Source organism: Oryctolagus cuniculus, chromosome 13, assembly GCF_964237555.1.
Source record: "Oryctolagus cuniculus chromosome 13, mOryCun1.1, whole genome shotgun sequence".
Taxonomy (NCBI): Eukaryota; Metazoa; Chordata; class Mammalia; order Lagomorpha; family Leporidae; genus Oryctolagus; species Oryctolagus cuniculus.
In genome coordinates this window covers 26,687,024-26,711,145 of record NC_091444.1, presented here as the reverse complement: position 1 = coordinate 26,711,145, position 24,122 = coordinate 26,687,024, and the positions used below count along the sequence as shown (strand labels likewise).

At 46.2% G+C, this 24,122-nt stretch overlaps 1 protein-coding gene across 3 annotated transcripts; it reads left to right on the top strand.

The window, feature by feature from the left end:
• Positions 1-7,409: 7,409 nt before the first annotated feature.
• On the top strand, positions 7,410-14,844 carry LOC100338675 (heterogeneous nuclear ribonucleoprotein A1). 3 transcript variants are annotated; one of them, XR_001794915.3, is made up of 3 exons: positions 7,410-7,667; positions 8,766-8,969; positions 11,030-13,033. XR_001794915.3 is itself a non-coding variant. In XM_070055256.1 (2 exons), the coding sequence occupies exon 2, from the start codon at positions 13,373-13,375 to the stop codon at positions 14,486-14,488; it is 1,116 nt and encodes a 371-aa protein (XP_069911357.1). In that variant the 5' UTR covers positions 7,462-7,667; positions 13,042-13,372; the 3' UTR covers positions 14,489-14,844. The 3 variants fall into 3 exon arrangements, 1 of the variants encoding a protein (XP_069911357.1); XR_007909900.2 differs by having other exon boundaries at positions 10,804-13,033; XM_070055256.1 differs by lacking the exons at positions 8,766-8,969; positions 11,030-13,033 and adding an exon at positions 13,042-14,844 and having other exon boundaries at positions 7,462-7,667.
• The last annotated feature ends 9,278 nt before the right edge of the window (positions 14,845-24,122 follow it).

Sequence of the window (24,122 nt, the reverse complement as noted above, 5' to 3'; positions counted from 1 at the left end):
TCATCTTCAGATAGCACAGTTAGACTAAGTTCCATCCTTAGGGCACTGACATAGACTCTGCGGATCAAGCCCCCCACCCATGTGCCTTTGGGGGACACCCAAACAATCATACACTCTCACTAGATGAAATAAAAAATAGAAACTTTACTTCTCAATCTAAGCTCCATCACATTCAAGACAAATCTGTGAGCAAAGCTACCGGCCAGTTTCTACCTCCCTAAATGGCTGAGGGTCCTGGGAGTTTAACCATGTTGGTGCAGCTCTGACATTATCAACCAAAGAAAAATGGGTACCCTTTAGAGACTTTTTTTTTTGACATCTTTATTTGCAAGTAGCAAAGACAGAATATGAATATAAATTTCCAAAGTACAGAATATGGATTACAATGGCTTCCCCCCCATAACGTCCCTCCAACCCGCAACCCTCCCCTTATCCACTCCCTCTCCCCTTCCATTCACATCAAGATTCATTTTCTATTCTCTTTATATACAGAAGATCAGTTTAGCATACATTAAGTAAAGATTTCAACAGTTTGCTCCCACACAGAAACATAAAGTGAAAACTACTGTTTGAGTACTAGTTATAGCATTAAATCTCAATGTACAGCACACTAAGGACAAAGATCCTACATGAGGAGTAAAGCACAGTGACTCCTGTTGTTGACTTAACAAATTGACACTCTTGTTTATGGCATCAGTAATCACCCTAGGCTCTTGTCATGAGCTGCCAAGGCTATGGAAGCCCCCTGAGTTCACTGAGTCTGATCATATTTAGACAAGGCCATGGTCAAAGTGGAAGTTCTCTCCTCCCTTCAGAGAAAGGTACCTCCTTCTTTGATGACCCATTCTTTCCACTGGGATCTCACTCGTGGAGATCTTTCATTTAGGCTTTTTTTTCCCCCCAGAGTGTCTTGACTTTCCATGCCTGAAATACTCTCGTGGGCATTTCAGCTAGATCCGCATGCCTTAAGGGCTGATTATGAGGCCAGAGTGCTGTTAGGACATTTGCCATTCTATGGGTCTGCTGTGTATCTCACTTCCCATGTTGGATCATTCTCTCCCTTTTTGATTCTATCAGCTAGTATTTGCAGACACTATTCTTGTTTATGTGATCCCTTTGGTTCTTAGTCCTATCATTACGATCAATTGTGAACAGAAATTGATCACTGGGACTAGTGAGATAGCATTGGTACATGCCACTTCGATGGGATTGAATTCGAATCCCCTGGTATGTTTCTAACTCTACCATTTGAGGTAAGTCAGCTTGAGCATGTCCCGAATTGCACATCTTTTCCCTCTCTTATTCCCACTCTTATATTTAACAGCGATCACTTTTCAGTTAAGTTTCAGCACTTAAGAAGAATTGTGTATTGATTATAGTATTCAACCAAAAGTATTAAGTAGAACAAACAAACAAAAAATACTAAGAGGGATAACATATTAAGCTGCTCAACAACAGTCAGGGTGAGGGCTGATCAAGTCACCGTTTCTCATAGTGTTCATTTCACTTTAACAGGTTTCCTTTTTGGTGCTCAGTTAGTTGTCACCTATCAAGGAGAACAAGTGGTATTTGTCCCTTTGGGATTGGCTTATTTCACTCAACATAATGTTTTCCAAATTCCTAAAAGGGATCACTTTTCAGTTAAAATTTAAACACCTAAGGATAATTGTGTGTTAATTACAGAGTTCAACCAATGGTACTAGAACAAAAAAAAATACTAAAATGGATAAAGTATTACATTGTACATCAACCGTCAGGACAAGAGCTGATCAAGTCACTGTTTCTCATAGTGTCCATTTCACTTCAACAAGTTTCCCCTTTGGTGCTCAGTTAGTTGTTGCCAATCAGGGAGAACATATGATATTTGTCCCTTTGGGACTGGCTTAATTCACTCAGCATGATGTTTTCCAAATTCCTCCATCTTGTTGCAAATGACTGGGTTTCATTGTTTTTGACTGCTGTATAGTATTCTATAGAGTACATGTCCCATAATTTCTTTATCCAGTCTACTGTTGATGGGCATTTGGGTTGGTTCCAGGTCTTAGCTATTGTGAATTGAGCTGCAATAAACATTAATGTGCAGACTGCTTTTTTGTTTGCCAATTTCATTTCTTTTGAGTAAATTCCAAGGAGTGGGATGGCTGGGTTGAATGGTAGGGTTATATTCAGGTTTCGGAGGAATCTCCAGACTGACTTCCATAGTGGCTTAACCAGTCTGCATTCCCACCAACAGTGGGTTAGTGTCCCTTTTTCCCCACATCCTCTCCAACATCTGTTGTTGGTAGATTTCTGAATGTGAGCCATTCTAACTGGGGTGAAGTGGAACCTCATTGTGGTTTTGATTTGCATTTCCCTGATTGCTAGTGATCTTGAACATTTTTTCATGTGTCTGTTGGCCATTTGGATTTCCTCTTTTGAAAAATGTCTATTAAGGTCCTTGGCCCATCTCTTAAGTGGGTTGTTTGTTTTGATCTTGTGGAGTTTCTTGATTTCTTTGTAGATTCTGGTTATCAAGCCTTTGTCAGTTGCATAGTTTGCAAATATATTTTCCCATTCTATCGGTTGTCTCTTCACTTTCCTGACTGTTTCTTTTGAAGTACAGAAACTTCTCAATTTGATGCAATCCCAAATGTTAATTTTGGCTTTGACTGCCTGTGCTTCTGGGGTGTTTTCCAAGAAGTCATTGCCGGTACCTATATCTTGCAGGGTTTTTCCAATGCTCTCTAATAATTTGATGGTGTCAGGTCGTAGATTTAAGTCTTTAATCCATGTTGAGTGGATTTTTGTGTAAGGTGAAAGGTAGGGGTCTTGCTTCATGATTCTGCACGTGGAAATCCAATTTTCCCAGCACCATTCATTGAATAGACTGTCCTTACTCCAGGGATTGGTTTTGGATCCTGGATCAAATATGAGTTGGCTGTAGATGTTTGGATTGATTTCTGGTGTTTCAATTCTGTTCCATTGGTCTATCCATCTGTTTCTGTACCAGTACCATGCTGTTTTGATAACAACTGCCCTGTAGTATGTCCTGAAATCTGGTATTGTGATGCCTCCAGCTTTGTTTTTGTTGTACAAGATTGCTTTAGCTATTCAAGGTCTCCTGTGTCTCCATATAAATTTCAGCATCATTTTTTCCAGATCTGAGAAGAAGGTCTTCGGTATCTTGATTGGTATTGCATTGAATCTATAAATTGCTTTTGGGAGAATGGACATTTTGATGATATTGATTCTTCCAATCCATGAGCATGGAAGATTTTTCCATTTCTTGGTATCCTCTTCTATTTCTTTCTTTAAGGTTTTGTAATTTTCATTGTAGAGATCTTTAACGTCCTTGGTTAAGTTTATTCCAAGGTATTTGATTGTTTTTGTAGCTATTGTGAATGGGATTGATCCTAGAAGTTCTTCCTCAGCCATGGCATTGTCTGTGTATACAAAGGCTGTTGATTTTTGTGCATTGATTTTATACCCTGCTACTTTGCCAAAATCTTCTATGAGTTCCAATAGTCTCTTAGTAGAGTCCTTTGGGTCCCCTAAATAAAGAATCATATCATCTGCAAAGAGGGATAGTTTGAGTTCTTACTTCCCAATTTGTATCCCTTTAATTTCTTTTTCTTGCCTAATAGCTCTGGCTAGAACTTCCAGAACTATATTGAATAGCAGTGGTGAGAGTGGGCATCCCTGTCTGGTACCAGATCTCAGTGGAAATGCTTCCAACTTTTCCCCATTCAATAGGATGTTGGCTGTGGGTTTTTCATAGATTGCTTTGATTGTATTGAGGAATGTTCCTTCCAAACCCAGTTTGCTTAGAGTTTTCATCATGAATGGGTGTTGTATTTTATCAAATGCTTTCTCGGCATCTATTGAGATAATCATATGGTTTTTCTTCTGCAGTCTGTTAATGTGGTGTATCACATTGATTGTTTTGAACACATTAAACCATCCCTGCATACCAGGGATAAATCCCACTTGGTCTGGGTGGATGATCTTTCTGATGTGTTGTTGCATTCTATTGGCGAGAATTTTATTGAGTATTTTTGCATCTATGTTCATCAGGGATATTGGTCTGTAATTCTCTTTCAATGCTGCATCTTTTTCTGGTTTAGGAATTAAGGTGATGCTGGCTTCATAGAAAGAATTTGGGAGGACTCCCTCTTTTTCAATTGTTCTGAATAGTTTGAGAAGAATTGGAGTCAGTTCTTCTTTAAATGTCTGGTAGAATTCAGCAGTGAATCCATCTGGTCCTGAGCTTTTCTTTGTTGGGAGGGCCTTTATTACTGTTTCAATTTCTGTCTCAGTTATGGGTCTGTTTAGGTTTTTGATGTCTTCATGGTTCAATGTAGGTAGGTTGCATGTGTCCAGGAATCTATCCATTTCTGATAGGTTTCCCTGTTTGCTGGCATACAAGTCCTTGTAGTAATTTCTGATGATTCTTTTTATTTCTGTGGTGTCTGTTGTTATGTTTCCTTTTTCATCTCTGATTTTTTTGATTTGGGTCTTTTCTCTTCTTTTTTTAGTTAGTTGGGCCAATGGGGTGTCGATTTTGTTTATTTTTTCAAAAAACCAGCTCCTCGTTTGGCTGATTTTTTGTAATGTTTTTTTGGATTCAATCCTGTTGATTTCTTCTCTGATTTTAATGATTTCTCTTTTCCAACTAGATTTGGGTCTGGTTTGCTGTAGGTTTTCTAGATCCTTGAGGTGAATTGAAAGCTCATCTATTTGGTGCCTTTCCAATTTCTTGATGTAGGCACCTATTGATATAAACTTTCCTCTTAACACTGCTTTTGCTGCGTCCCATAAGTTTTGGTATGTTGTGATGTTATCCTCATTTACTTCCAGAAAATTTTTGATTTCTCTTTTAATTTCTTCTATGACCCATTGTTCATTCAGGAGCATGTTGTTCAATCTCCATGTGTTTGCGTATGCTCTAGGGATTCCTGAGTTGCTAATTTCCAACTTCATTCCTTTATGGTCTGAGAAGCTGCATGGTATGATTCTAATTCTTTTGAATTTGCTGAGCCTTGCTTTATGGCCTAGTATGTGGTCAATCCTAGAGAAGGTTCCATGTACTGCTGAGAAGAATGTAAAATCTTTAGCTGTAGGATTGAAAGTTCTGTATATATCTGTTAGATCCATTTGGGCTATAGTGTCATTTAAATCTGCTGTATCCTTGTTGATCTTCTGTCCTGTTGATCTGTCTATTTCTGAGAGTGGAGTATTGAAGTCCCCTAGTACTATTGTATTGGGGTCTAAGTCTCCCTTTAAGTCCCTTAACAAATCTTTTAGATAAACTGGTGCCCTGTAGTTAGGTGCATATACATTGATAATTGTTATATATCTTCTTGTTGAATTGATCCCTTAATCATTATATAGTGTCCCTCTTTGTCTCTCTTAACAGTTTTTGTGGTAAAGTTTATGTTGTCTGATATTAAGATGGCTACGCCTGCTCTTTTTTCATTTCTGTTGGCATGGATTATCAGGAGCCATCTGAGGGGCAGGCAGGTGGACGTGTAGTGATTTCCCATGGAACTCATGCGATTGGGCTCCTCTGGTGAGAGGGACGAGTGGGGGCATTGTCAGGGTTGGGGAGACTTTCCCAGCAGCTTTGGCCACTTTTTTCCATTCTTTTTTTTTAAGTATTATTTTATTTATTTGAAAGACAGAGTTACAGAGAGAGGTACAGCCAGAGAGAGAGAGAGGTCCGTCTTCCATTCTGCTGGTTCACTCCCCAAATGACCGCAATGGCCAGAGCTGAGCTGACCCGAAGCCAGGAGCCAGGAGTTTCCTCTGGGTCTCCCATGCAGGTGCAGGGGCCCAAGGACTTGAGCCATCTTCTACTGCCTTCCCAGGCCACAGCAGAGAGCTGGATTCAGAAGAGGAGCAGCCAAGACTGGAACCAGCGCCCAGATGGGATGCTGGCACTGCAGGTGGTGGCTTTACCCACTACACCGCAGCGACAGTGCCGGCCCCCCAGACATTCTCTTAATAAACACATGTTACTGTTCCTTGGTCTTCCAGGAAGTCAACAAGCGAAATGCCTTAAGCACCCCCATAAACTGTTGCCTTCATCTTGGCTCTGGAGCGGCTACATGTTTTCTTTGAACCACTTCCACCACTTGGTAGTAACTGCTTTGATTATGCTTTGTCCTCAAGATCACACTGGGAAAGCCATGTTTTATCCGTTACTGTTCTTCCAAGAAATGCTCAGGATTTTAATCCCCCTTGTTTAAGATTTCCATTGAAAGCGCCTCTCTTGTCTTCAGCTGAGCCAGATGCAAGCATTTTGGCACTCTTCAAGACAAAAGTTCGCTCAAATTTAATTTTCAATCACAGTTATGCAAGCTGAACCAATGGAGACGTCTTCAGTGTTGGCTGTTGCTTTTGCGGTTAATCATTGGTCCTTTTCAATCAGGCCATGAGCTAGATCAACTGTTTCCGGGAAAATTGAGATGGATGATCCGGTGGGGTGGGCTTCATTCATAACATTGTCTCACCCCTTTCTAAAACAAGTTATCCATTGCAAACTGCTGATTTCTTTGAGGGCCCTGTCCCCATAAACTCTCTGTAAAGCATCAAGGATTTTACCATCCTTCCAACAAGAGCGTCACCGTAAATCTGATGTTTGTTCTTGCTTCAATTTTCGCAGAATTCATGTTGCTCTAATAAGGCAGCTCTTTTTCTTTCTTTTACATAAATCTAAGCAGATTACTTTCCTGTTTTTAAAGCCTTCAATGGCTTCCAGAACCTATAGACTATCATTCCACACATCTTTTAAAAAAATTTATTTTGTTTATTTGAAAGGCAGAGTTACAGAGAGAAAAAAGGAGAGACAGTGAGTCTTTCATCCACTGGTTCACTCCCCAAATGACTACAACAGCCAGGCCTGGGCCAAGTCCAAGCCAGTAGCTTCTTCCAGGTCTCCTACGTGGGTGCAGGGGCCCAAGCACTTGGGCCATCCTCCACTGCTTTTCCAGGTGCATTAGCAGGGAGCTGGATCGGAAGTGGTGCAGCCAGGACTTAAATCTCCACCCATTTAGGATGGTGTTTCGGGAGGCGCCTTTACCAGCTACACCACAATGCTGGTCCCAGGGGAGCTCTTTTCAAACTGATATTTTATTCTTCTTAGTGCCTCAAACTAGTTGCTGTTCAGACATATTATAACTAGTTAATACCAGTTCATCGTGGTGCAAAAAAAAAAAAAAAATTGAAATCCAAGCATAGTTTTTTCATAATATGCATTTCCTATGAACTTTTTGAAGACCCCTTGTATCTGAGGAAGGTGAGTTTACTTTTTGTTTAAAAAGTTGTCCTTTAATAAGCAGTGTAATGAAATAGAATCAAGAGGAAGGAGGTTTTCCTTCTGAACTCTTGGGTAACTGCTGGTGACCTCGTATACTTGCAGGCCAGCTGGGGAACAGGTGGTGATCAATGAGAGGTCATTCAGAGGTCATGCTATTGCTGGGCACTACTGCCCTCCCACTGGGCAGAGTTCAAGGGCAGTCCCAGAAGCTGCTCTCGAGGGCGGCAGCAATGCCCAGTGTTCTCTGGCGCAAGACCACGGGAGTTGAAAACATGGCTTCATCACGCAGATCTGAGAAGCTTGTGGCAAATTACCTAAACCTTCTGTGTCTCAGTTCCTCGTCTGTGAAGTGAGCAATGTAACCTGCTTGGTGAGTTCTTGTAAACGTTAATTCATAATGTTAATTATTTAATTAAATTAATTCATAATGAGAGGGGGAGGGGAGAGGGAGGGGGAGGGAGAGAGGGAGAGGAAGGGGAGAGGGGGAGAGGGAGAGGGAGGGAGAGGGGAAGAAGGGGGGTAGGAGAGACGAAGGGGGAGAGGGACCTAGGTCTCCCTTAGGGGTGGTAGGGACCCAACTATTTAAGCCACCACCTGCTGCCTCCCAGGTGCCCTTCACCAGGAGGAAGCTGGAACTGGGTAGAACAGGGTTGTCTTAACTGCTGTACAAATGCCCACTCCTAAGCAGCTGGGTGCCAGGTTCTGTGATGACTGCTGGGGGTGGAAAGAGAATGAAGACAGCTGAGGACCTACATCAGGGTACAGCAGAGAGGGGGTGGCCTGTGTGCTCTTGGAAACTGGGCAAGGGTGGCCATGGCCAGCATAGAGGCAAGAAGGTGGGAAGATCTCAAAAATGAGGAGGGTTACAGTAAGAATAAAAAAACCATAAATGTGAAGACAACTGGATTTGACTTCCAAGCCTCTCACCTCGACTCTGTTCTCGAAAGGTCTTGGTGCAATCTGGCCACACCTTAAGCTTAATGACCTCAAGAGCAGCAGGAAGATTCTCCCTTCGAGGGCTTCCTGGACAGTCTGGAAGCTACAGCTGGGTGTTGGGGGCTGAGTAAGGGGAGCCGGATGGGCAGAGTCTCTGTGCTTGTCATCTCTGTAGGCTGGGCCCCAAAACCTCTCCCGCTTGGCTTGGGATCATTAGTTTTGTTTCAGAATGTGCGTGATTCTGTTGTGCATTTAGTGCAAGAATCGGCTCACTCCATCCCAAGAGCATAAATCAGGGAATGAACGGCGGGGATGCCAGGGAGACTTCCCCATCAGCCCCTCGGCTCCAATCCTGGAGCTCTCTTGTCCAACGAGCTCAGCCCAGGTGGGATGTTCGTGTTCCTCTGGCAGGGAGGGAACACCCCTGAGGCTAACACAAAGGCTCCTAACTCCCAGATGCGGACAGGGGTTGATTTACTAGTAAGGAAGAAACAAACGGAGCTGTCCCCGCTGCCTCTCTGCCCCTCATCAGCTCCACATGACTGACATCTCTGAGCCAGCGCCAATCCCCGGGGACCCACCAGCGACCTGGCAGCTGTTCTTCCTGCACAGAATTCAGTTCCGCTCACTGCCAGCTGCGTGGCTGGACAGCTCAATGCTGCCACGGGCGCTCCCAGGACCTCCACGTCCCAGGTCCTCTGAGGGCTCCCTCCTGACCACGCTGGCCGACCTCCAGGTACTGCTGGGCCTACACTAATCCTTTCCGAAAGCTTAAAGAAGAGCAGCTGGCGCTGTGGTGCGGTGGGTTAAGCCGCCTCCTGCCATGCTGGCGTGCCATATGGGTACCAGTTTGAGTCCTGGCTGCTCCACTTCCGGTCCAGCTCCCTGCTAACGTGCCTGGGAAAACAGAAGGCAGCCCAACTGCTTGGGCCCCTGCACCCACGTGGGAGACTTAGAAGAAGCTCCTGGCTCCTGGCTTTCGTCTGGTCCAGCCCTGGCCATTGTGGCCATTTGGGGAGTGAACCAATGGATCAAAGATCTGTCTCTGTCTCTTCCTTTTTCTGTAACTCTGCCTTTCAAATAAATAAAATAAATCATATATATATACATATATATAAATTGAATGAGCACATGTAAAAGGAAAATATTTTTTTTTTGACAGGCAGAGTGGACAGCAAGAGAGAGAGACAGAGAGAAAGGTCTTCCTTTTTCCATTGGTTCACCCCACAATGGCCACTGTGGCCGGTCTGCTGTGGCTGGTGCACCACGCTGATCCAAAGCCAGGAGCCAGGTGCTTCTCCTGGTCTCCCATGGGGTGCAGGGCCCAAGCACTTGGGCCATCCTCCACTGCACTCCCTGGCCACAGCAGAGAGCTGGCCTAGAAGAGGGGAAACTGGGACAGAATCCGGTGCCCCGACTGGGACTAGAACCCGGTGTGCCGGTGCCACAGATGGAGGATTAGCCTATTGAGCCGCGGCGCTGGCCAAAAGGAAAATATTTTAAAAAGAAAGAAAAGAAAGAGATCATGATCCCTGTCACACAGAGGCTTGGAGGGCGGAAGCGCCTGCTCCAAGGTGCAGAGCCAGCTGGTGACCGGGCCTAAGCTTCATCACAGACCTGTGTCTGATTTCCTCACTACCCGGCTTGGTCGGGTGGTATTTTTGGCCCCACAAGGATGAGGGCTTAATATTCCAGTACACCATTGCCAGTCAAAGCAGAAGACAATGGTGACTTGTTTGTGACCCTGTACCCTCTTGGGAAAACAAATCTGCTTGATCCCCAGGGCTGCCCATTCCGTGCAAGGCCTGGGTCCTTGTATTTTAATGAACTCTTCCAGTGATTCTGACATGAGATCCTGGTGCAAGGCTGGGGTGTTTGGGGGTTGAGTATGGGGAGCAGGATGGGCAGAATCTCTGTGCTTGTCATCTCTGTAGGCTGGGCTACAAAACCTCGCCCAGCTCAGTTCGAGATCATTAGTTTTGTATCAGAATGTGTGTGGATTCCCGGGTGCTAACTCTCCAGGCCCTCATAGTCCTCATCTTATTCAATCCTCCCAAAAAGCCCTATTGGGTAAAACTATTTTTATGTCTAGGTTTAAAAATATATGTGTTCATTTATTTTTATTTGAAGGGCAGAGAGAGGAGAGACAGATCTGTTATCCATTAGCTCACTTCCCAAATACCCACAACAGCCAGGGGCCAGGCCAAAGTCAGGAGGCCCGAACTCAGTCTGAGTCTCCCACATGAGTGGCAGGGACGCCAGCACTTGAGCCATCACCTGCTGCCTCCCAGGGTGTGCATTAGGAGGAAGCTGGCATTTGCAGCAGAGCCAGGACTCAAACCAGGCTCTCCGATAGGAGATGCTGGCGTCTTAAACCCCGAGTCAAATACCTACCCCTATGTTCAGTTTTTAATGAAGACTGAGGCAGAGAAGTTTCTGTAAGCTGCGCAGGTGTCCTAGCTGACATGCAGCTGGCCAGGCCATCAAACACAGGTGATTCAGCGCCAAAGATGGCAGCCATGGCTGCTACTCCACCTGGCCCCCAGATTAGCCTTGCTTCATGTTTCCAGGGTTTTCTGGAGAAAGCACCTTCCCTCTGGTGAAATGAATTACCTGGTGGGAATACATCACCAACCACAGGACAGAGGTGGAGGGGACAGCGAATTTTGCAAGTGACACAATCGCTGGCGCTTCCCTGCTGTTCCACCCCGAATCCGGCGGCGCAGACACCAGTTCCCGTGCAGCCAGCCTGCCCCGCTCACCCCGGCATTCGTGTCTCCCATTGCCCTGTCCCAGGCTTGCTCCCAGGAATGCACCAGAAATCGTGAGTGGGTAAGAAGGAACGGCAACGAGAAAGATTAAGAGGCAACCACTGTCTTGGGGAGCAGTGATACTCCCTGAGGTCGCCATTTGCCTGAAAACAGAGCATGGAGTCATGCAGACAGTGACACGTTACCTGGAAACACCAAGCCCTCGTGCACATTGTGTGCGAAAGTCTAGGTGCCCTTTGCGCTATTTGGAGAAGGTGCGAAGACGCCCTCCCGAGCCCAGTGGTTAGGAATCAGGTACCAAAGTCCAGCAGACCAGGGTGGGCTGCACTTGATCTACTGATTCCCAATGACATGACCCGAGACCAGTACGTGACCTCCTCGTACCTCCACTGTCTCCTCTAGAAATGAGAATAGTGTAGTCCTTGCCTCATGAAGGGCTCTAAGGACCAAGAAGCGGAAGGCTGAACCCTTCACAGCGGCTCTGGAGGGAAGCGGTAACCCCCTAGAGAGACCCATGTCTGTCTCGGTTCTGCCATCCCCCTGGCAATGACTTATCTCCTTCCCTCCCACACAAGGACACCTGATTCCCTACAGACTCTTCCCCCTGCCAGGCATCCATCCCAGAGGACTTGCCTCCCCTCCTGCCTCGTTCTTGGCTGTGTTCTTGGCTTTGAGACAGGTTTCTTAAATTGTTTTCCGGAGTTGCAAGTGACTCAGCCGTTGCTTAGGGATTTAATTAACTGGCAATCTGAGGCTTGAAAGAGACAAGCCTCTGGGGACTTCTCCCTTCCTTGGTTGGTTGGGAGCAGGGTGAGAATGGAATGAGAAATCCTCTAGAACTACACTGTCCAGTGTGGGAGCCACTGCACACGTGGCCACTGAGAACTTGAACTGTGCAACCTAAAGAAAGATGTGCTTTATGTACCATGTAGGTGCAGAGGACCCAAGCACTTGGGCCACCCTCGGCTGCTTTCTCAGGCACATTGCTAGGGAGCTGGATCAGCAGTGGAGCAGCCAGGACTCGAACCATTGCCCATATGGGATGGCAGCACTGCAGACAGCAGCTTAACTGGTTGAGCCACAATGCTGCCTCAATAATTTTTAATTTATTATAAGTTGAAATAATATTTTTGATTTATTGGTTTCACTTTTTAAAATGTGGCTACTAGGCCATTTAAAAGTACCTCTGTGACTGTGGATGGTAGTGTTCTAGAACATTCATAATTTAATAATTTAATAACTCACCAACACTTCTTGGAAGTGACTTTAATGTAGGTCTATCTCAGTCCATTTTGTGCTGCTATAAAAAATACTTAGGGGCTGGTGCTGCGGTATAGCGGGTAAAGCCACCGCCTGCAGTGCTGGCATCCCATTGTTAGACCCTCGGAGTGAGGATGCTAACACGTCGAGAGGCACACCCCAAAGACTCAGAGTCCAGATCAGCTGATGCAAAAGCAAGAGGATTTATTTGGCGTCTGCAAAGACGGACCTCCTGAACTCGGGAGTCCAGAGAGCGCCCCCAGCACAAAGCCACACAGTTTATATACCCGCAGCGACCAATCAAAAGCACTATAGAGTCCATGCACACAGCAGTCCAATCTGCGAGCTGATCACGTGAAGGGCATGCGTCTTCTATCCAATCAGCTACGGGATCACATGGGAGGCATGCACCTCGTTGCCATTTTGTTGTTTACTTCTTTAGTAGTTCCTTTCCCTGCCAGCCCATCTTGTTCACCCTGAGGGGGACGACGTCTCGCTCCCTTTGTTCCCCTGGTGGGAGAGCGGTGTCCGCTTCCCACACCGTTATTTGAGTATTAGGAGGCATACAAACTGGGTTAGGTCTTAGCACAGCCAGGCACAAGTGTCGCAGCTAGCTAAGCATAGGGTCCCTTATTTTTATAGCTGTGCCTAATTTTAGCTTTGGGGGAAAAAGTTTAGGGCTGTAATTTTTAAACTTTAATTTTATTTGGGGCAAAGGTAACTTCTTGTTTTTAATGGTATTGGCTTAGGTCACTCCATCTTGGTTTGATTTTTAAGGTTCTTCACCATATGGGCACTGGTTTCAGTCCCCGCTGCTCCTCTTCCAATCCAGCTCTCTGCTATGGCCTGGGAAACAGTAGAAGGTAGCCTAAGTCCTTGGGCTCCTGTGTTCATGTGGGAGACCTGGAAGAAACTTCTGGCTCCTGGCTTTGGGTTGGCTCAGCTCCAGCCATTGGGGAGTGAACCAGCAGATGGAAGACCTCTCCATCTCTACCTCTCTCTGTAACTCTTTCAAATAAATAAAATAAATCTTAAAAAAATAATATCTCTTTCTGCCTGCGGACGCCGCTGAGGAAGCATCGTCGAGTTCTCTCTTCCCACCGCCGTCATGTCGAAGTCAGAGTCGCCCAAGGAGCCCGAGCAGCTGCGGAAGCTCTTCATCGGAGGGCTGAGCTTTGAGACGACCGATGAGAGCCTGAGGAGCCATTTTGAGCAGTGGGGCACGCTCACGGACTGCGTGGTAATGAGAGACCCGAACACCAAGCGCTCCAGGGGCTTTGGGTTTGTCACCTACGCCACCGTGGAGGAGGTGGATGCGGCCATGAACGCAAGGCCACACAAAGTGGATGGAAGAGTTGTGGAACCAAAGAGGGCTGTGTCGAGAGAAGATTCCCAAAGACCAGGTGCCCACCTCACTGTGAAAAAGATCTTCGTGGGTGGCATTAAAGAAGACACTGAAGAGCATCACCTCCGAGATTACTTTGAGCAGTACGGGAAAATCGAGGTGATTGAGATCATGACTGACCGAGGCAGTGGCAAGAAGAGGGGCTTTGCTTTTGTGACCTTCGATGACCATGACTCCGTGGATAAGATTGTCATTCAGAAATACCACACTGTGAACGGCCACAACTGTGAAGTGAGGAAGGCCCTGTCGAAGCAGGAGATGGCCAGCGCTTCGTCCACCCCGAGAGGTCGAAGTGGTTCTGGAAACTTTGGTGGTGGTCGTGGAGGTGGTTTTGGTGGCAATGACAACTTTGGTCGTGGAGGAAACTTCAGTGGTTGTGGTGGCTTCGGCGGCAGCCGCGGTGGAGGTGGTTATAGTGGCAGTGGGGATGGTTACAATGGATTTGGTAATGACGGTGGTTATGGAGGAGGCGGCCCTGGTTACTCTGGAGGAAGCAGAGGCTATGGAAGTGGTGGACAGGGTTATGGAAACCAGGGCAGTGGCTATGGCGGGAGTGGCAGCTATGACAGCTATAACAACGGCGGAGGCGGCTTTGGCGGTGGTAGTGGAAGCAATTTTGGAGGCAGCGGAGGCTACAATGATTTTGGCAATTACAACAATCAATCTTCAAATTTTGGACCCATGAAGGGAGGAAATTTTGGAGGCAGAAGCTCTGGCCCCTATGGTGGTGGCGGCCAATATTTTGCCAAACCACGAAATCAAGGTGGCTATGGTGGTTCTAGCAGCAGCAGCAGCTATGGCAGTGGCAGAAGGTTTTAATAACTGCCAGGAAACAAAGCTTAGCAGGAGAGGAGAGCCAGAGAAGTGACAGGGAAGCTACAGGTTACAACAGATTTGTGAACTCAGCCAAGCACAGTGGTGGCAGGGCCTAGCTGCTACAAAGAAGACATGTTTTAGACAATACTCATGTGTATGGGCAAAAAAACTCGAGGACTGTATTTGTGACTAATTGTATAACAGGTTATTTTAGTTTCTGTTCTGTGGAAAGTGTAAAGCATTCCAACAAAGGGTTTTAATGTAGTTTTTTCTTTTTTTTTCTTTTGCACCCATGCTGTTGATTGCTAAATGTAATAGTCTGATCATGACGCTGAATAAATGTGTCTTTTTTAAAAAAATAATAATAATAATATCTGAGACTGAGTAACTTACAAAGAATGAAAATTTATATTCTAGTCCTGGAGGCTGGAGGTTCAAGAGCAAGGCACTCGCAAGGTCAAAGGCTCTGCTGCTGGGTCCTCACAAGGCAGAGGGGGGAGGGCAAGAGATGGAGGAGGGGTGAGGGGACTGAGCCCACTTCCGAGAGTGTTCTACAATAAAGGCATTAAATGCCTCCTGTTAGACCCCATCTCCCAACACTGTTGGATTGGGGATTAAGCTTCCAACCCCTAACTTTCTGGGGGCTGCATTCAAACCACAGTAATCTTCTTTTACCTCTTTGAAGTAGGAATGGTTATAAACAAGTTTCAATTAAGACCAGCGTCTGGGCATTCAGTAGGTTTGCTTGGCTGCAGCAGATCTGAACTGGGAGATGATCAGATGGAAGAACACTCACTTGGGAAGCAAGAAACTGGACTTGTCAGCCTTGCCACTCCATGAAGTAGCTGTGTGACCGTGGGAAAATCACTGCCCGTCTCTGGACATCAGAGTCTTCACTTAGAAAACAGAGATTTGTTGGGCCAGAATCCAAGAGTGGGAAATTAGTAGCCTGTGGGCCAAACATAGCCATAGATTTGTGTTTTACTACGTATTTAATTCCATACTTCTGGGTAGGAGACAGGCACCCTCCTATTGACTGTTGCTCCCAGCATTTCACACACTTACATGACCAAAATCTTGGAGGTATTTGAGTTTGCAAACTTCAGCCGTAAATTTTATTATATTCTTAAGACTAAAGGGTATTGGCCGGCGCCGCGGCTCACTAGGCTAATCCTCCGCCTTGCGGCGCCGGCACATCAGGTTCTAGTCCCGGTCGGGGCACCGGATTCTGTCCTGGTTGCCCCTCTTCCAGGCCAGCTCTCTGCTGTGGCCAGGGAGTGCAGTGGAGGATGGCCCAGGTGCTTGGGCCCTGCACCCCATGGGAGACCAGGATAAGTACCTGGCTCCTGCCATCGGATCAGCATGGTGCGCCGGCCGCAGCACGCCAGCCGCGGCGGCCATTGCAGGGTGAACCAACGGCAGAGGAAGACCTTTCTCTCTGTCTCTCTCTCTCACTGTCCACTCTGCCTGTCAAAAAAATAAAATAATAATAATAATAAAAAAGACTGAAGAGTATGTGTCCAAATTAAGCATTTAAAATTTTTTATTTAAAACAGTTTTCTTTTAATTTGAGAGGAAGAAGTGGGGAGAGAAGGAGGGAGGAGAGAGAGAGAGAGAGAGAGAGAGAGAGAGATACCATCTACCAATTCACTCCCCAAATGCCCATGATGGCCAGCACTGAGCTGGGTAGAAGATGGGGGCTGGAAACTCAATCCAGGTCTCCCACGTGGTTGGCATGGCACAGACCCAACTACTTGAACCATCACCACTGCTTCCCACAGTCTGTGTTAGCAGGAAGCTGGAGTCGATAGCCAGAGCTGGGAATCCAACATAGGCACTCAGGTCTGGGGAGTCCTAACAGCTGGACTAAGCACCCACCCCTGGCTGCAGATTTGAAACTTCAGGCAGACAGAGAGCACTGGCTGATTACTTCCATTCATGCTAATGCTGACAATTCTTAGAGTTGGTCCGGACCGGGGGGGGGGGGGGGGGGGGGGAGTGGTCTCTAATCTCCAGCCCCAAATTTTTGTTTCTCCTTCTAATCCTCTTTTTATATCATGTTACATCTTGAATTTCCAACAAAAAGAGCACATGGCCTCCTGTAGAACCACAGAATATTAAACTAGAAGGTGCCTTAAAAAATAATCCATTTCATTTTACAGATGAGGAAACCCAAAACAAATTGAGAGCATACATTGCTTTTATACCTGTATATGTCAGTGATTTTATTCATCTTAGATTAAAAATAAGCTAAAATATAATTATTCTTTATTCATATCCAGTGCTTACTTGAAATTCCTTTACATGAATTTTTCCCCCATCCAGGCAGTATTTTTTTTTTTTACAAAATTTCAATGGGATGACTAGTTAGCGAAAGAAACAGTAGTTTCCTTGTGATTATACTACATAAAACTTGCAACAAAAAATAGGTAAATGTAGCCCATGCAATGAAAGTAAATAGCTCAAGGATTTTGTAGCACTGAAAGGAGTCTTTTTTGCAGGGATAATAGCAACTGGGGTATGAGCTACGGCTTCTGCATATTAAGCACACGGCTTTGTCTCCTTCACCTCAGTAATGGGAGAGAGCAAAATCTGATTTGATGGGGCAAAGGAAAAGACCATAAATAAGGGGTGTGTTGTTTCCTGGGGGACAATCTTCCTCATGGCTGTCTGCCCAGGAGCCCTTTCTTCTCGGGGAAACCACACAGCCAAGATAAGGTGAGGAACCAGAAGAACCAGAGACCCCAGAGGCTGAGAGGGAGCAGAGATGAGCTGTGCCTCCAGGGTCCAGGCGGCGGCCAATGTCAATGCTGAATCCACCCAGCCAGGGAAGCTGCATTTGTGCTCTCTTTCTGGGGAAACTCAAGGTCAGGGATAGGGGAGGTCTCCCTCCCGCAAAGTTAGCTGGTCACAGGCACCCCAGAACTATCCAAAGATCTGATCACAGCCAAACACTGCTCCCATGCTAACCTTGGCTACAAGGAGTAACTCCTGGTGTGGCTCCCAGCTGCACTACCCATCACAGCCGGGACCTCCACCCTTAGAAAGCCAATGCCCCAGAGGAGAAAAGACTGCTCTGCCCTCACACACAGAAGCACCAAAAAGGTAAATGTTCGAGCTTGCCGGAGGCAGCAACGTGACAGAAACCCATCTCCCCATCGAGAGTTTAGAAGATGATGAGAATGAAGAGTGACACAGATTGAGCGATACAGATTTTCCCTGCAGGAAGGGTTCGTTCCTTCTTGGCGCACGAAGGTTCTAGCAACAGGGTCTGTGTCGCCCTCTGTGTCTCCAGTGATCTAGCTGCTTCTGCAGGTGCACCCAGAACGCTGCTTCTCCCAGGAAGTCTTCTCTAAGCTTCCGCTCACCAGATTTCCTCTTTGATTTGTATCATTCGTTTGCGATGCCCTTAAATCTGCCCTGGAACTGCTGTCTGATATACTTATCCAGGTGTTCCGTAGCGACAGCTAAGACAACACTGCTTCCAACAAGAGCCTAGGGAAGCAGGCTCTGCAGCGTCCAGGGCCCTGTGCCTCTCAGCTTCCCCCCCCCCCCCCCACCGCATGCCCTGGGCCTCCCAGCCCCCACCCCCACCCCCACCTCCTGCCTGGCTCCCTCTGGCAACAACAGTATTTGTGTGGCTCCTGCCTTTGCCAAGGGCTGAGAGCACCAGAGATGTTTTTTATACCAAAGATAAGCAGAATGTGTTATCAGTTGTCTGGGGAGGTTTATGACAGCAATTACCATTACCTAGATTATTGGGATTTTCTTAGAAAATGAAACCTTCTCCTGTTGAACAGAGCCAAGCCACTTAAAAGGAAAATTAAAAAAATAGCAAAGAAAAACTTTCCATAGGCGCCCTCTGGGTGTACTTACCAGGCATCTAAGGACTTTTTCTTTTTAAAAATAAGTCTGCATATATTATGCTCCCATCACCCACAAGCTAAGTGCAGGTAAGTCTACAAAACAAGCATTTACAATAAAAACACAGTGCCTACTGAATGGGACACTTACAGATGACTAGGAGGGTAACTGGGACAGGGTATGTATTTCATCACAAGTGAAAATTTTAAGAAATAAATTCGTGGGGCCGGTGCTGTGGTACAGCAGGTTAACAACCTGGCCTGAAGTGCCAGCATCCCATATGGGCAACGGTTTGACTCCTGGTTACTTTCACTTCCAATCCAGCTCTCTGCTATGGCCTGGGAAAGCAGTAGAGGATGGCCCAAGTCCTTGGGCCTCTGAACTCACGTGGGAAATCAGGAAGAAGCTCCTGGCTCCTGGCTTCAGATCGGCACAGCTCTGGCTGTTACAGCCAATTGGGGAGTGAACCATCAAATGGAAGACTTCTCTCTCTCTCTCTCTCTCTCTCTCTCTCTCTGTGTAACTCTGACTTTCAAATAAATAAATCTTTAAAAAGAAAGAAATTTGTGTGTGGGAGCAAGCATTGAAATAGGGTAGCAAGTTGAACAAGAGGATGGGCTAAGCTGTTTTAGCCTAATTGAAAGGAGGGGCCAAAGACTGTGATATGCCACAAGTCACAGAGGGAGTAAATCCACCACTAAAACTAATCATGGAATGAAGGCAGGCATTTGTTAAGAAATTAACATTGCACTTGGAATTCAAATGGAATTGAATGTGCAACTAATGTTGTGTTTATTAGATGTCTGCTTTTATTTATATATTCTTTGCCTCTAAAAAGAATATGAGGTGGGATGAAGAACTATAATAATATCATATAGTTGAATATGTAATCTCATCCTTTTTCCCTAAGAGAAAAGTCAATACATGCCAGCACATAAAATTCTAGCCAGACAAATGAGGCAGGGAACAAAGGAAGGAAATGGCCAGCTTTGGCTGGGTGTTGCTGATGGGCACATCTGCAGAGAAAATAAAACACTGGCGGCAGATCCGCCCTGTTCAAGCCCTTTTTAAAAAATGTCACCACTGGTTGTTGCAGTGTTACGCAAACATTTTGGAATTTAGAACACTTTCTACATACAACTGGACCTTGGGATCCATGGGCTTGATTTCTTGACAGCCTGCAGATACCCAAATCTGCAGATGCTCATATATCATAGAAAAGTGGTATGGTTTTTGCACATAATCTATGCTCATAGTCTTGTATACTTATTTATACTTATTTATCATTTGAGAGACAGAAAGAGAACTTCCATCTGCTAACTCACTTCTTTTTATTTATTTTTATTTTTTTGTCAGGCAGAGTGGACAGTGAGAGAGAGAGAGAGAGACAGAGAGAAAGGTCTTCCTTTGCCATTGGTTCACCCTCCAATGGCCGCCGCAGCCGGCGCACGGTGCCGATCCGATGGCAGGAGCCAGGTACTTATCCTGGTCTCCTGTGGGGTGCAGGGCCCAAGCACTTGGGCCATCCTCCACTGCACTCCCTGGCCACAGCAGAGAGCTAGCCTGGAAGAGGGGCAACTGGGACAGAATGCGGCGCCCCGACCGGGACTAGAACCCGGTGTGCCGGCGCCGCTAGGCGGAGGATTAGCCTAGTGAGCTGCGGCGCCGGCCTCCATCTGCTAACTCACTTCTAAAATGCCAGGAAGCCAGGAAATCTATCCAGGTCTTCCACATGGACGCCAGGGACCCAACCACTTGAGCTACCTCCCCAGATGCACATTAGCAGGAAGTTGGAACTGGGAGTGGAAAAGGGGCTCGAACCCAGGCACTCTATTACGGGATACAGGTATCCCAAGTGCATCCTAACTGATATGCCACATGCCTGCCTCCCATATACTTCAAATCAACTCTAGATTATGTAACAGTTGTCGCACTGTATTGCTTCAGGAATGACAAGAAAAAAGTACAGACATACTTTATTTTTAAAAAAATTTTCCATCCTTGGTTGGTTGAATTTATGGATGCAGAACCCACGATACAGAGGACCAACTGTGTATGTGCACACACTGATATCAGTAGAAGCTCATGAATGACGTCAATGATGACAGAAGCAGGTGCACTCTGACACACACCCACACTGTTCTAAGAACGTTAGATACATGGCCACACTGACTCCTCAGAGCAACCTGCGGGGCAGGCATGGTTAGTATTCCCCACTTCACAGACGAGGAAACAGAAGCACAGCCAGGCACAGAGGAAATTGTTCAAGGTCACCGAGCTAGCAAGGAACACAGTCGGGATTTGATCAAGCCCAGGAACTCTCACCAAGGTTACCGCTGAATGTTTGTGTCCCTCCAACATCCACACGTGGAAGGGCTAAGCCCCAGTGAGACAGTCTGTAGAGATGGGGACTTTGGAAGGTACTGGGGTCAGATGAGGTCATGGGGGTGAGGGCCTCATGATGAGCTTTGTGCCCCTCTGAGAAGACACACCTCAGAGCGCTCCCCAACCCCTGCACGTGTGCTCAAAGAAGAGGTTGTGTGAGCACACAGCAGGAGGGCAGGCTTCCCATAAGCCAAGAGGAGAGGACTCACAGTGCCGCTGACCTTGTCCACACCTTGATCTGACAGGTCCCAGTCTCTGGAACAGCAAGGAATTAATTTGTTTGTTAAGCCCATTCAGCCTGTGGTATTTAGCTGTGGCAACCCAAGTGGACCGAAAGCACCATTATGCCACATGTTCTTTCTGCCCACCATAGGATTTCAGGGGATGGGTGTATGAGTGTTTAGGCTACACTTGGTACTGACTAGCATAACAGCATGTGCTAAAATCACACACCATGGTGCCTGATGAGAGACGGCCATTGACTGGCAAGTGCGCCCCCTGGCTTAAGGCCCCTCCCCGAAAACAAGCATGAGGTACACACCACTTCTAAAGGCCTTATACCCTGGAACACACATAAATGTGGTCAACCTCTTTATTTTTTAGAATAGTTTTAAATTTACAGAAAAATGGCAAAAGATAGGACAGAGAGTTCCCACATCCCCACACTCAGTCTTCCCTCATATTAGTTAGATTTGGGCTATTACCATGAAATATCTGAGGCAACTAACTTTATAAAGAAAAACTATCTTTTTGGCTCACAGTTTTGGAAGTTCAAATCCAAGGTTGGACAGCCCCATTGTTTTGGACTCTGAAGAGGGTGCCAGATGGTCATGGTGGAGGAAGATTCACATGGCAAGTCAGGATGCAGAGAGAGAGAAAGCGTGGGGGGTGTTGGGCCCAACTCAGGCTTTTATAACAAGCCACTGCTGAAAATGCAAGAGGTCAGATGAGAACTACCTCCAGGGGAAGGGTCCCAACGACCCAAGGACCTCCCACTGGCTTTACCTCTTAAGGGTTCCAGCAACTCCCAGTCACGCCACTCTGGGGACAAAGCCTTTATCACCCTGGCCTTTGGGGGCACTTAAACTAATATCCAAACCACACTATCCCTAGCATTAGCATGTCACATTAGTGTGGGGCATTTGCTATAATTAACAGACCAACATTGTTCTTAACTAGCGTCCACATTCAATCCAGATATCCTTAGCTTTTCCTAGTGTCCTTTTAGCTCTCCTAGGACCTCATCCAAACCCCACAATACATTTAGCTTTGCATCTGCTTAGGCTCCTCTTGACTGGAGTTTTCCAGACTTTCCTTGCTTTTGATGATCTTGACAATTTTGAGGAGTACCGGCCTGGTATTTTGTAGAAAGTCTCTCCATTGGGATTTACCTGCTATTTTACTCATTATTAATCTGATCTTTTTCTCAGGATTATCTAGGAGAAAGGTCACATTTTCAGACATCATATCAAGAGTATATATTATCACTGGTGCTGGGGTTCACTAGGCTAATCCTCCACCTGCTGCACCGGCACCCTGGGTTCTAGTCCCGGTTGGGGCGCCGGATTCTGTCCTGGTTGCTCCTCTTCCAGTCCAGCTCTCTGCTGTGGCCTGGGAGTGCAATGGAGGATGGCCCAGGTCCTTGGGCCCTGCACCTGCTTGGGAGACCAGGAGGAAGCACCTGGTTCCTGGCTTCGAATCGGCACAGCGCACCGGCTGCAACGTGCCAGCCATATGGCCACTTGGGGGGTGAACCAATGGAAAAAGGAAGACCTTTCTCTGTCTCTGTCTCTGTCTCTCTCTCTCTCTCACTAACTCTGCCTGTCCAAAAAAAAAAAAAAAAAAGAGTATATACTATGGACAGGATCCATCAATCACTGTTGATGCTTTGATCATCTGACTGTGGCGGTGTCTGTCCGCTGTCTCCACCATAAAAGTCCTCCCTTTGCCCCTTTCCATGCTAGATTCTTTAGACAGACATCACCACGCACAGCCTAGTCTTAAGGCGGGGGGATTTGTGCTTTGCTTCATTGAGAGTGGAGCATCTACATGAATTATTTAGAATTCATCTACATGGGGGACTTGTGGATATTTTATTCAGAAAATATTTGAGGAGGGTTTTCTTCAATAGATTTTCAGTAACCTTCTGTTTCCCATTTTTTATTTCTTTGAAAGGAAGATAAACAGAATCAGACAGAGAGATCTCTTTTTTGTACTGGTTCACTCCCCAAATGCCCACCATAGCCGGGGCTGGACCAGACTGAAGCTGGGAGTGGGGAGCTCAGTTTGGGTGTTCTCCGTGGATGCCAGGGACCCAAGTACTTGAGCCGTCTTCGCCTGCCGCCTCCTGGAGTGCACATTTGTAGAAAGCTGGATTTGGAAATTGAGCTGGAATTGAACCCAGGCCCTCTGATTTGTGAGGTGGTTGTCTCAAAGGGGCATCTGACTCACTGTGCCAAATGCCTGCCCCGATGTTACTCTTTGGAGCAGTTTTAGGTTCACAGCAACATTGAGCAAAAGGTACAGAGAGTTAGCAACAGAACAAAATAAGCAAACAAAAAAAAAAACCCACCACCAACAACAAAAACCCGAACAAATAATTCCATTAAGATGGGCAAAGGGCCTGAAGAGACATTTTTCAAAAAAAAAAAAAAAAGAGACATACTAATGGCTTACCAATGTAAGTCAAATCACAATGAAATATCACCTAGTCCCTTATAATATAATATAGAGGTATTATACAAAAGACAGAAAAGAGCAAGTGCAGGCAAGGAAAGAAAACCCTGAACATCGTTGGGAATGGAAGTTGGTGCAGCCACTGCAGGAAACAGCATGGCGTGCTCTCAAACAGTGAAACTCACAACTACCATATGATGCAGCCATTCCGGGTCTGGATAGCAATCCAAAGAAAATGAAACCAGGACCTCAAAGAGTTTATTGCAGTGCTATTCACAATGGCCAAGATCTAGAAACAATCTAAATGTGCTTCAGCTCACACATGAATGTTTTTTTAAAGATTTATTTATTTGGAAGTCAGAGTGATGGATAAAGAGAGGGAGGGAGGAAGGAGGGGGAGTGGGAGGGGAGAATATCTTCCATCTTCTGGGTCACTCCCGCCGCTCCCCAAATGGCTACAACTGCCAGATCTGAGCCAGGCCAAAGCCAAGAGTCAGGAACTCTATCCTGGTCTCCCCTGTGAGCAGGTGCTCAAGTACTCAGGCCATCATCTACTGCCTTCCCGGGTGCATTAGCTAGGAGCTGAATCAGAAATATAGCAGCCAGGACATGAACTAGCACTCTGATATAGGGTGCCAGAGTGGCAGGCAGTGGCTTAACCCGCTGTGCTATGACACCCGCCCCACATGGATTTTCTGACTCATCGCTTACT

Coding starts and splice junctions, on each gene's coding strand:
- LOC100338675 (XM_070055256.1), top strand. CDS start 13,373: ATGTCGAAGTCAGAGTCGCCCAAGGAGCCCGAGCAGCTGCGGAAGCTC.